Consider the following 12956-nt stretch of genomic DNA (forward strand, 5'->3'; position numbering starts at 1 on the left):
TAAAGCATAACTTGACCATTTAACATATTGCTGTTTATGGGGGATTTCTTCTTTATGACAAACAATTTTAATGAGGTATTCTTGGCATTGTAAACAGTAGAATTACAGAACGAGAAAACAAAAGGACTGCACAATAAACAAAGTACATAGTGCAATTGCCGTAACCCGTCCCACCCAGATCTGCCTAATTGACCCCCTATGCTACATACCCCTAACCCCCCCCCCCCGCTGACAATTAATTCTCCGTAAAGAAGTCAATGAATGGCTGTCACCTCCAGGCGAACCCTAACAACGACCCTCTCAAGGCGAACTTAATTTTCTCCAAGCCCAGGAAACTCGCCATGTCTGACAGCCAGGCTTCTGACTTCGGGGGCTTTGAGTGCCTCCAAGCTAGAAGTATCCGTCTCCGGGCTACAACAAAGGCCAAAACATCGGCCTCTTTCTCCACCTGGACTTCCGGGGCCTCTGAAACCCCAAATATCGCTACCTCTGGACTCATTGCCACCTTTATGTTCAATACTCTAGACATGATGGCCCTTGCCAGTATCTCCTAAGTTTTGGACACACCTAAAACATGTGGACGTGGTCTGCCGGTCCTCTCAGACACTTTACATACCTGTCCTCTACGCCAAAGAATCTGCTCATCCGGGACACTGTCATGTGGGCCCGGTGGACGACCTTAAATTGAATCAGGCTGAGCCTGGCACATGTTGCAGTCCTATTAAACCTGCTCAGCGCATCCGCCCACAGGCCTTCCTCAATCTCCCCTCCCAACTCCTCCTCCCATTTATGCCTCAGCTCCTCGGTCTGCATCTCCTCCGCCCCCATGAGCTCCTTGTAAATATCCGAGACATTTCCCTCCCCCACCCATCCTCTACAACACTCCCCTATCTTGGATCCCCCTCAGTGGCAAGAGTGGAAAAGATGGCACCTGCTTGTGCAAAAAGTCCCGCACCTGAATATACCGGAATTCATTCCCCCTCGTCAACCCAAACTTGGCCTCCATCGCCCTCAAGCTAGGGAAGCTCCCTTCCAAGAACAAATCTCCCATCCGCTCAAACCCCGCCCTCCGCCATACCTGAAACTCCCCGTCCAACCTCCCCGGGCAAACCAATGGTTGTCACATATCGGGGACCAGACCGATGCTCCCGTTGCTCCCACTGTCCCCAGATCCGAAGGGCCGCCACCACTACAGGACTGGTGGATAAGCGCGCCGGCGGGAACGGCAGAGGCGCCATCACCAACGCCCCCAGACTGGTACCCCTAAGTGAGGCTGCTTCAACCTGTTCCCAAGCCGACCCCCCCCCCCCCGCCCCCCACACACTTCCTTATCATGGCTATGTTGGCCGCCCAATAATAGTTGCTGAAATTTGGCAGTGCAAGCCCTCCTTCCCCCCGGTTCCGCTCGAGCATCACCCTCATCACTCGTGGGGACTTGCCCGCCCATACAAAGCCCAAAATGATCTTAAAAAAGGGACGTGGAATGAAAATGGGGAGACACTGGAACACGAATAAGAATCTCGGGAGGACCGTCATTTTAACTGTCTGTACTCTCCCAGCTAACGACAGCGGGAGCTCATCCCACCTCCGGAACTCCCCTCGCATCTGATCTACCAGCCAGGACAGGTTCAGCTTGTGCAGTCGACCCTAATCCCGCGCCATTTGTATTCCCAGGTACCTCAAACTGTCCCCAACTAACCGGAACGGCAGCTCCCTGAGCCGGTCCCCTTGGCCCCTCTCCTGAACTACAAACATTTCACTTTTCGTCATAATCAATTTGTACCCTGAAAACCCCCCGAATTTCCCCAGGGTCGCCATGATTCTGTCCATCCCCGCCATCGGGTCCGAAATGTACAAGAGCAGATCATCTGCGTACAATGAGACTCTGTGCTCCATGCCCCCCCTCCGAACCAGCCCCTTCCAACCCTCTGAAGCCCTCAGAGCAATTGCCAGAGGCTCGACAGCTAGTGCAAACAGCAGTGGGGAGAGGGAGCACCCCTGTTTCGTCCCGCGGTGCAGTCTAAAATAGTCGGAAGTCGTCCTGTTTGTCCTCACACTCGCCTCCGGGGCCTGATATAGCAGCCTGACCCAGTCGATGAAACCCACCCCAAATCCAAACCGTCCCAGCACCTCCCATAAGTAGTCCCACTCTACCCGGTCAAATGCCTTCTCCGCATCCATTGCCACCACTACCTCCACCTCCTTTCCCTCTGGGGGCATCATGATTACATTGAGCAATCTTCTTTTATTCGCTACCAGTTGCCTACCTTTAACGAACCCTGTTTGGTCCTCCCTAATAACACTAGGCACACAATCCTCAATCCTAGTGGTCAAAAGCTTTGCCACCAGTTTAGCATCCACGTTAAGAAGGGAGATCGCCTGTAAGACCCACACGACTCCGGGTTCTTGTCCCGTTTTAAAATCAAGGAGATGGTAGCCTGCAGCATCGTCTGGGGCAGCACCCCTCTGTCCCTCGCCTCATTAAAAACCTTGACCAGCAGCGGCCCAATATCCCGGAGAACTTTTTATAAAATTCTACTGGGTACCCATCTGGCCCCGTGGCTTTACATGACTGCATGGCCTTTTAAGCCCTCATATCTCCTCAGCTCTGATCGGGGCGCCCAGCCCTTCTACTAGCTCCCTGCCCACTTTTGGGAATGTCAGGCCGTCTAAGAAGCGTCTCATCCCCTCCGGCCCCGCGGGGGACTCCGTGCTATAGGGTTTGCTATAAAAGTCCTTGAAAGCTCTGTTCACACCCGCCAAATCCCCTACCAAGTTACCGCCTCCATCCACCACTTTACCTATTGCCCTAGCCGCCTCCCTCTTTCTGAGCTGCTGAGCCAGCGTCCTGCTGGCTTTCTCTCCATGTTCATATACCGCACCCCTCGCCTTTCTGAGCTGCTCCACTGCCTTACCCGTGGACACCGCCCCAAACTCCGCCTGCAGTCTCCTCTGTTCTCTCAAGAGCTCCTCACTTGGGACCTCGCATACCTCCTGTCAATCTGCAGAATCTCCGCTAACAGTCGGTTCGCTTCTGCCCTGTCTGTCTGGATCCTGTGAGCCCGGATTGAAATCAGCTCCCCTCTCACCACTGCCTTGAGCGCCTCCCACACCACCGCTGCTGAGACTTCCCCCGTATCGTTGACCTGCAAGCAGTTTTGTACACACTTCCTCACCCTCTCGCACATCCCTTCATCCGCCAGCAGTCCCACATCCAGCCTCCAGTGTGGGCGCTGGAAGCTCTCTTCACTTACCTGTAGCTCGACCCAATGCGGGGCATGGTCGGAAATGGTGATTGCCAAATACTACGCATCCACCACCCCTGTCAGTAGATCCCAACTCAGTATTAAAAAATCGATCCGGGTGTGGACCCTATGGACGTGTGAGAAAAAGGAGAACTCCTTCCCTGTCGGCCTTCTAAACCTCCACGGGTCAACTCCATGAACTCCCTCAGCTCTTTTCCCATTGCTGACACTCTGCCTGCTCTTGAGCACAACCGGTCCAGGCCTGGATCCATAACTGTTTGAAGTCCCCTCCCATAACCAGCTTGTGTGAATCCAGGTCAGGTATCTTCCCCAGCATTTATGGGGGATTTCTGTGAGCAAATTGGCTGTCACGTTTCATAAGTCACAACTGTAAAGCACATGAGCAATTTGGTAAAGAAATTAAGCATTCTGAAATACGAAACACCACGCCATTTTGTTGACTATTACTCACGCCTAATTCCCTTTCGCAGGATAACCTCTAGAATATCACACATGGAGGCAAGATGAGGGTTGCAATCTGTGATGGAATCCTTGTCTGCCTGGATGTTCAGGATGCACGCTGTCGAGGAAACAGAACGACTTCTATTACATTGGTGCAGGTGGTTACATTGGAAAGTAAAGTCAATCTGGGTCCCGAGAACAAAATGCAGCACCTAAGTGGTTCAAATGTGGCAAGGCACAGGTGCTCTCAGGGGTGAGGAAGCCTCAGAAGCCTCCTCCTGCACCTATTTTCTATGTCCGGTGGATGATCATGATTGAACATCATGTCATCTTCTTCCTGTCAAGTAGCTACACAGAGTTTTAGCTGGTCAATCATACCTTAAGTTGACAAGCACATGTCCATGTAAAGAATTCACTTCAAATGGTTTTAGAAAGAAGATTTTAGATAAAGGTACCCTGGCTTAGATGCCTGTAAAAGAGGCAATTTGTGTAAATAGATAGCGTATAAACAATGTGGTTTTATAACCTAAGAATTACTAATATCAGAAAGGACAGACATACAATTAAAAGAAGTTACACAAAATGGCTGTTAGCTGAGTTAGCAATACTAAAGATACCAAATGACCTTTAGCTGAATTAGCCACATTCCTGAACAACGATTAGCTGGGTTGAGTTGCAAACTGGTATAAATAACATCATTTAATTACAGACAGCAGAGTTAATCAGGGAGACAAGAATGATTGATATCAAGGCATTGAATGGGAAACAGACATGGGAGATTCTGGAGAGTACTTCACCAGCGAGTGATAACAGCTCCACAGGACAAGGATCATTGTTCATCCTCGCCAGCCCAGGGTCTCCAGGTGCAGGCAGGAAAGATAATTTTAAACAGTTAGTATGAGTGACTTCTTCATGAAGTTAGGGATTGGTCAGGTACCAACCCACTTTACATAATGTCAAATTTAATTGGATATATAACTAATGTATGTAATCTATAATCAGTATTATTGGACAAGGACAACCCTAAATGGGCTGTGTAGCTGTTTTGAAATATGTTTTAGAATGGATGTTTTCTTTTGTTCGGTGGAGAGACAGTCTGGGACTTTAACAGACACCACCGGCAAAACAAACCGTTTGATGCGAGGACCAGCAGCCCTGGGAGTTGAGAGATTTATTTGAGATCCTCTCCCGCTAACAGTTCCTGTTTATTAGTCCATGGCAAAATCCTAAATTGCCTTCTGTGCTATGCGATAATCCACTTGCTCCAGAAGGTATGACAATTAGTTTAATTATTTGGCACCTTCTGAATGTTTTATGTGCAAGGATATGCTTTTATTAAGGCTCAGATCGCAAGAGAAAATTTGGAAGGCTTTCAGGCATCATATAAAATCATCTGAGGCAGAACTTGTTTTAAGTGACTAGTTATTATAAAATAGGGCAGCATAGGGAATGAAAAGCCCGTTATGGTAATAGGTTGTGATGGTAAGAAATCGTTTATGATGCCATCCTGGGCAAGTGCGCAGTCAATTTCATCCCCATGTGCCCCGGAGTCATAACACAAGTGAATTAACCAATAATTCTACTAAGAATTCCCAACATCTTTGGCCCTTGGCTGTCCAATATTAAGGTCACCAGCTTTGTAAGTTTAAACACAATTACTATTTATTTATAACAAGAACAAATATGAATGTGCAGTAAATACAGCTGCTTATGACACACTAATACCTAACTCTCACTTTAATTGCCCCATCCTCCACACACACACAAGACAGACACATACACAAGGGTGGAAATGCATAACAATAGTAAGGATTAAGCTCAAAATATAGCCCTTGCATCATTGGTGAGTTGTTTATGGCACTTTTTTCACAGTATGAGTGTGGATTAGAATGTCTGGTTGACAGCCCGTAATGATCTTCCTTGCAGTTCGCAATATCCCACTCTAAACTTTTCCAGGAGAGGCCCCTGGCTTCACATCACCCTGTTCTGGAATGAACGTTAATAGATTCTTATCTCTATTTAAAATTGCAGTTTTGCAAATGCCTGATTCTGCTCAACCATTTCATCCAAAGGTCACTTCTACAAAGTCTAACTGCCATGCTTCGTCAGAAATATGCTGGAAGGCTGCAACCAATTTTATGTGCTCACATATCCTGCAAGGGGCAGAGGCCATGCACTAAACGTGAGCATCATCCACTGGATACATTTTGGGCAGTGCAACATTTTAAGTACATCACAGGTCTGCAGTCTGTCACTTCACATTCAACACGCACACAAAACGAACAAAGGTGTTGGAATTCACAGTGGTACTGATAACAACAACAAAAATGACAGCTTTGCTGCCTCAGTTATCAACTTAAAAGAGATCCTCATAATTGTCCACTTCCCCTAATTTACTTTGAATCACATCCAGTTATGAAAGAACCAATTAGGGAAGCTGCGGATGTGATTCTGGATGGCTTCTCTTACCATATTTAAAAATCATCACATTTACAGGCCATGCCACAACCAGGAAGTTAGTACAAGATGATGTACCATAAACACTCTCTCCAGTATGCAAATATTTGGCAACTTCACAGCCATCCGATAAACTTCTAATCAACAGTAAATATTTTGTCTGACAGTGCCATGATCACTCTTCCCCTGTGTCACAGAAGTTCATACTGTACTTCAGAAGGTAAACCTTTAATTCATCGTCTTGGTGGAAATAGATAGCACTTAACAATCGTAGTCAACCCTGTTACATTCATACAGTAGTTTCTAATACACAAAGATAACTCCACAGTGAAGATAATGCCGAAAAAGCAGTCAAGAAGCAATAGTATCAGAAGAGAGTTAGGCACAGAAACCTCAACTGATTTTTCTGAAGCAACTGAAAATTAAACTCCTTCAATAGCTTCAATCACAATGAATGATGCCATAGAGAGTGGTCCTGTAGATTTAGGAACTTTACAACAACAATATAATCTGCATGCCAAAGTCATTGCATGGCATAAGCTAGATAGGTCAACTGCCTAACCAATTCCTTGGGTTGTAGATACCATTTTATCCAAAGTTTCAACTGCAGAATAACTTTGATGCACAAGACAGAAGAGAAAGATGCTACCTTGTGTGTTCCTCTGAAGTGGGACAAGAATTGGTGTACCTGTTACACTCACATCCAAGAGGTAGCCACTTTTCAGCCAATATCGTGAATCGGAACATTCTTGAAATAACATGAAGACCAAATATGTGAGATCTATGTGTGTCATGTTGGCTACCAACAGAATCGTCCTGCTCATCCCAACAAAGCCCTTTTAAAGAGTGAACCACCAACAGAAGGTTCATGGATACATCTACAAATTGATTCATTTGTCTCAAGACAATTATGACTATGCACTGAGCATGATAGATCAATTTACTAAATAGATTGAAGGATTCCCCTGCTAAAATAATACTGCACTCATGCTCACAAATCTTTTATTGAGTGAGGTAACCTTAGATGCGGACTACCACTGCAGGGAGATGACAACAAAGGTTCACATTTTACAGGTGCATTTTAGGATATATTGTACAAAGACTGGTGTCAAACAACATAAGTGTGAGACTTATGCTGTTTGACACCAGTCTTTGGACACTTATATTCTTTCAGTTAAATCTCATGGGATCCAGGGTGAGGTCGTCAATTAGATACAAAATTGGCATGATGACAGAAGACAAAGGGTGGTTGTAGAGGGTTATTTTTCAAACTGGAGGCCTGTGCTGGGTCCACTGTTATTTGTTATTCATATTAATGATTTGAATGAGAATTTAGGAGACAGGTTAGTAAGTTTGCATATTACACCAAGAGTTGTGGCATAGTGGACAGGGAAGAAGGTTATCTAGGATTGCAACAGGATCTTGATCAATTGGGTCAGTGGGCCGATAAATGGCAGATGGAGTTTAATTTAGATAAATGGGAGGTGATGCATTTTGGTCGAATCGGGGAGGACCTACTCAGTTAATGGTAGGGTGTTGGGGTAAGTTACAGAACAAAGAGATCTAGGAGTACAGGTTCATAGCTCCTTGAAAGTGGAGTCACAGGTGGACAGGGTGGTGAAGAAGGCATTCAGCATGCTTGGTTTCATTGGTCAGAACATTGAATACAGGAGTTGGGACGTCTTGTTGAAGTTGCAGGTAGGGAATATGCAGGTAGTTGCAGGTAGGTCTAATGCAGGTAGGGAATATACAGTGAATGGTAGAACCCTCAAGAGTATTGAAAGTCAAAGAGATCTAGGAGTACAGGTCCACAGGTCACTGAAAGGGGCAACACAGGTGGAGAAGGTAGTCAAGAAGGCATACGGCATGCTTGCCTTCATTGGCCGGGGCATTGAGTATAAGAATTGGCAAGTCATGTTGCAGCTGTGTAGAACCTTAGTTAGGCCACACTTGGAGTATAGTGTTCAATTCTGGTCGCCACACTACCAGAAGGATGTGGAGGCTTTAGAGAGGGTGCAGAAGAGATTTACCAGAATGTTGCCTGGTATGGAGGGCATTAGCTATGAAGAGCGGTTGAATAAACTCGGTTTGTTCTCACTGGAACGAAGGAGGTTGAGGGGAGACCTGATAGAGGTCTACAAAATTATGAAGGGCATAGACAGAGTGGATAGTCAGAGGCTTTTCCCCAGGGTAGAGGGGTCAATTACTAGGGGGCATAGGTTTAAGGTGAGAGGGGCAAGGTTTAGAGTAGATGTACGAGGCAAGTTTTTTACGCATGGGGTGGTGGGTGCCTGGAACTCGCTACCGGAGGAGGTGGTGGAAGCAGGGACGATAGTGACATTTAAGGGGCATCTTGACAAGTACATGAATAGGATGGGAATAGAGGGATACGGACCCAGGAAGTGTAGAAGATTGGAGTTTAGTCGGGCAGCATGGTCGGCACGGGCTTGGAGGGCCGAAGGGCCTGTTCCTGTGCTGTACATTTCTTTGTTCTTTGTTCTTTGTACAAGACTAGTAAGGCCACACTTGGAATACTGTATGCAGTTCTGGTCACCCTATTAAAGAGAGGATGTTATTAAACTAGAAAGAGTGCAGAAAAGATTTCCTAGGATGCTACCGGCACTTGACTGTTTAAGTCATAAGTAGAAGCTGGATAGGGGTGATCTTATAGAGGTCTATACAGTAATGAGGGCATTGATAAGGTAGATCAACATCTTTTCCCAAAGCGTCTAAAACTAGAGGGCATAGGTTTATGGTGAGAGGGGAGAGATGCAAAAAGCTCCAGAGAGACAATCTTTTCACACACAGAGTGGTGAGTGTCTGAAATGAGCTGCCAGGGGCAGTAGTAGAGGCGGGTACAATTTTGTCTTTTAAAAAACATTTAGACAGTTTTATGGGTAAGATGGGTATAGAGGGATATGGGCCCAATGCAGGCATTGGGACTAGCTTAATGGTAAAAACTGGGTGGCTTGGACAAGTTGGGCTGAAGGCCTGTTTCCATGCTGTAAACCTCAATGACTAGAACTGTTCAAGGTCACAGAAAGTTAGTTTGCTAGGTGTTCTAATCTGATGTACATTCCATTCAGAAGCTGTCTTCTTGCAGAATTTGCAGTGCAGTGTCATGTATTTTGAGGCATGTTAAAAGAACCTTTAATTATGTTTTGTTTTAAAGCCAAGCCTTTTGAAATAACTAATTATTTAAATGTTCAAGTGTAACCAATTGAGACTTATACCTTTAAATCATGTTGTTGGATGTTATAATTCACCCTCAGTATAATTTAAAAGACACATAACATTGGAGGCTACAGTCAGGAATCCACATGTTGCATTTAAGATGGCAGTTTCCTTTCACTTGTTAATTTATTTCTGGAAATGGTCACATTTGTGATCTTGTCGGATGGCCTCATTTATATTACAAGAACACTTGTAGCTAAAGCTATAAATGATTTATTAGCATTAACTGTGGGTCAACTATATCCAAATCCACAGATGAATAACAGTAAGATCATGCAAAAGCAACCTCTCTCCAGCTTCCTCCAGCCAGTCTGAGTGGTCACCTGACTCTAACATTCACTTATATACTAGTGTGACTCCTAGTGGTCAGCCAGTGAATTACAACACAACCATGATACCACCACATCCCCTTTCCTTTGAAGGAATAAATTAAGACATTACCATTAGTATATGTACATGTGATATGTACACCCTCTTCGTCTAACAGTATTCATTTTTTTCTTTAAAATTGGTTTAACAAGTGTATACATATCACTGTCTGTGTAGAGGCTGCACATTCGCCCCGTGTCTGCATGGTTTTCCTCCAGGTGCTCCGGTTTCCTCCCACAGTCCAAAGATGTGCAGATCAGGTGGATTGACCATGCTAAATTGCCCTTAGTATCCAAAAAAAGATTAGCTGGGCTTACTGGGTTACAAGGATAGGGTGGAGGGTGCTCTTTCCAAGAGCTGGTAAGACTCGATGGGCCGAATGGCCTTCTTCTGCACTGTAAATTCTATGATTCTATACAGGACAACAAGCATAGTATGTACAAATAATCCAAACCTACAAATTGAGTCGATCAGATTTTCCTCTGACTCTGGTTGATCTTTTCAAAGTTTGACCTTGCTGCTCAGAATTTGTAGATTCAATGTTCTCCATGACATTCTCATGGTCAGGAACAGCTGAACTATCTGACACTGCAGCTGACATTGATTCTGACGTAGATTTGTCATCCATCATGTTGTTGTGAAAGAGTGGGCAACGATTTATTCTTAAAACCAACCCTTCCTCTGTAGATTATAGGAACAAGGTGCTACTTCTTCAAGTACAATGGCTTTTCTCGACCAATTACCTGAATCTTCTATTCTCACAATGTCATCACCACTCAGAGGTGGTAAAGTTCCAGACACTCTATTATAGAACTGCTTTTGTTTTGCTTTAATGTTTTGTATTTCCTGCAGTACCACTGCATTCTCTTCCAAGTGTGAAAGTGTGGTACGCAACATTCTATTCATGAGTAACTGCTAGCGATCTACCATGTGACAATGGTGACGCTCTGTAACTCAATAGTGCGAGATATGGATCAGATTGGCAGTCCATTGCTTTCTTCAACAATTGCTTAACAATATGTACACCTTTTTCGGCTTTTCCATTAGCTGGTGGGTACAACGGACTCGACATGACGTGATTGAAATCATATGTGACCGCTAAGTGTTGTCACTCTTTACCACTAAAACAAGGACTGTTGTCGCTCACGACGACTTGAGGAATTCCGTGTCTGGCAAAAATTGAGTTAGTATGCAATATTACACTGCTTGACGTTATGCTTGACTGTAGAGCCATTTCAGTACACTTTGAAAAATAGTCTATGGTTATTAAATAACAGGCCCTTGTAAGTGAAAGAGATCCATAGCTACTTTCTGCCATGGTGCATAGGTAAATCATATATTTGCATAGGTTCTCTTGTTTGCTTTGAAGTGCATAAGGCCTCTGTGAAATAACACCTGAAAGGTAGGCCCATATGCTCCTCATAACCAAAATCTATAAACAGTTGTCGGTCAGATGAACGCCATGATATACTTTGGTGTTCTCTAAACCCTGGCCCATAACAGTCTTCCACATTGCATAACTCTGGAATTCTAGTCTGGAAACCTTGAATAAATTGTTTGTCTTGACCATGGGCCGCTCCTCAACATATGACAGAGTCTGGAACTGCACTTCTTACCAAATCAATATCAGATGACTTCTCACCACAGTTTTCTCTGTAATCTTATTGTTGTTTTTTAAATTCATTTTTACGGGATGTGGGCTTCACTGGTTCGGCCAGCATTTGGGGCTGGTTTAGCACAGTGGGCTAAGACAGCTGGCTTGTAATGCAGAACAAGACCAGCAGCGCGGGTTCAATTCCCGTTCCAGCCTCTCCAAACAGGTGCTGGAATGTGGCGACTAGGAGCTTTTCACAGTAACTTCATTGAAGCCTACTTGTGACAATAAGCGATTATTATTATTTGTTGCCCATCCCTAATTGCCCTTAAGAAGGTGGTGAGCTGCCTTCTTGAACTGCTGCAGTACCTGTGGTATGGTTCACTCCATGACTGCTGGTCGATGTATCGGATGAATATGTGGCTGAAGAGATGGTGTGAGGGGGAGGGTTTCAGATTCCTGGGGCATTGGGAACAGTTCTGAAGGAGGTGGACCTGTACAAACTGGATGGGTTACACCTGGGCATGACCGGGACTGATGTACTTCGGGGGGGTACTTGCCCGAGCGGTTAGGTAAGGATTAAACTAATATGGCAGGCGGATGGGAACCTATGTAAGGATTCAGAGCAGGGGGAATCAAGAACAAGAGAAAACCACAGCAAGGAGAATAAGAAAAGTGATAGGCAGAGTTTTTAAGAAGGACAGACAGAAAAGGTGATTGAGTTGCATTGTTCCATAAAGAAGATAGTGCTAACATATCGAGGAAAGATGATGTGGAATCTGTCTGAGTTGAGTTAAAGAGCATCAAGGGCAAAAAAACATTAGTAGGGGTGGTATACAGACCACCAAACTGCAGTGGTAATGTTGGGAATAGCATTAGGCAGGAAATCAGAGTTGCATGTAATAAAGGAACATCTGTGAAGTTTCAAAAAGATTACCCCTCATCCTTTTCAACTCCGACGAGTACAGACCCAGAGTCCCTGCTCTTGTATTCCAGTCCTCTCGACCTGAATGCTAACTTTGCATTTGCTTTCCTAACTGCCGACAGTAAGCATTAAGAGAATCGTGAACAAAGACTCCCAAGTCCAATTGTGCTTCTGATTTCCTAAGCACATAGAAAATCTCCTATGCCTCTATTCCTCCTTCCAAAGGTCATAATCTCACACTTTTCCACATTATATTTCATCTACAACTTAATTGCCCACTCTCCTAGCCTGTCCAAATCCTTCTGCAGCCCCCCTGCTTCCTCAAGCCGTGTTCAATTCTGGTCGCCACACTACCAGAAGGATGTGGGGGCTTTAGAGAGGGTGCAGAAGAGATTTACCAGGATGGTGCCTGGTATGGAGGGCATTAGCTATGAGAGGTTGAATAAACTTGGTTTGTTCTCACTGGAACGGAGGAGGTTGAGGAGCGACCTGATAGAGGTCTACAAAATCATGAGGGGCATGGACAGAGTGGATAGTCAGAGACTTTTCCCCAGGGTAGAAAGGTCAATTATTAGGGGGCAGAGGTTTAAGGTGCGAGGGGGAAGGTTTGGAGGAGATTTACGAGGTAAGTTTTTTACACAGAGAGTAGTAGGTAGCTGGAACTCGCTGC

The 12956-nt window shown here is 45.1% G+C and overlaps 1 protein-coding gene across 6 annotated transcripts in view; it reads right to left on the reverse strand.

The window, feature by feature from the left end:
* LOC140395329 (uncharacterized) overlaps positions 1-12956 on the reverse strand; it is a 228540-nt gene that overhangs the window by 180767 nt on the left and 34817 nt on the right. For all 6 annotated transcript variants that reach the window (XM_072482959.1, XM_072482960.1, XM_072482958.1 and 3 more), the window contains one exon: positions 3718-3825. In XM_072482959.1, coding sequence (XP_072339060.1) covers positions 3718-3825 — 108 coding nt within the window. The remainder of the gene's footprint in view (positions 1-3717; positions 3826-12956) is intronic.

The sequence above is a fragment of the Scyliorhinus torazame genome, chromosome 18 (assembly GCF_047496885.1).
Source record: "Scyliorhinus torazame isolate Kashiwa2021f chromosome 18, sScyTor2.1, whole genome shotgun sequence".
NCBI lineage: Eukaryota > Metazoa > Chordata > Chondrichthyes > Carcharhiniformes > Scyliorhinidae > Scyliorhinus > Scyliorhinus torazame.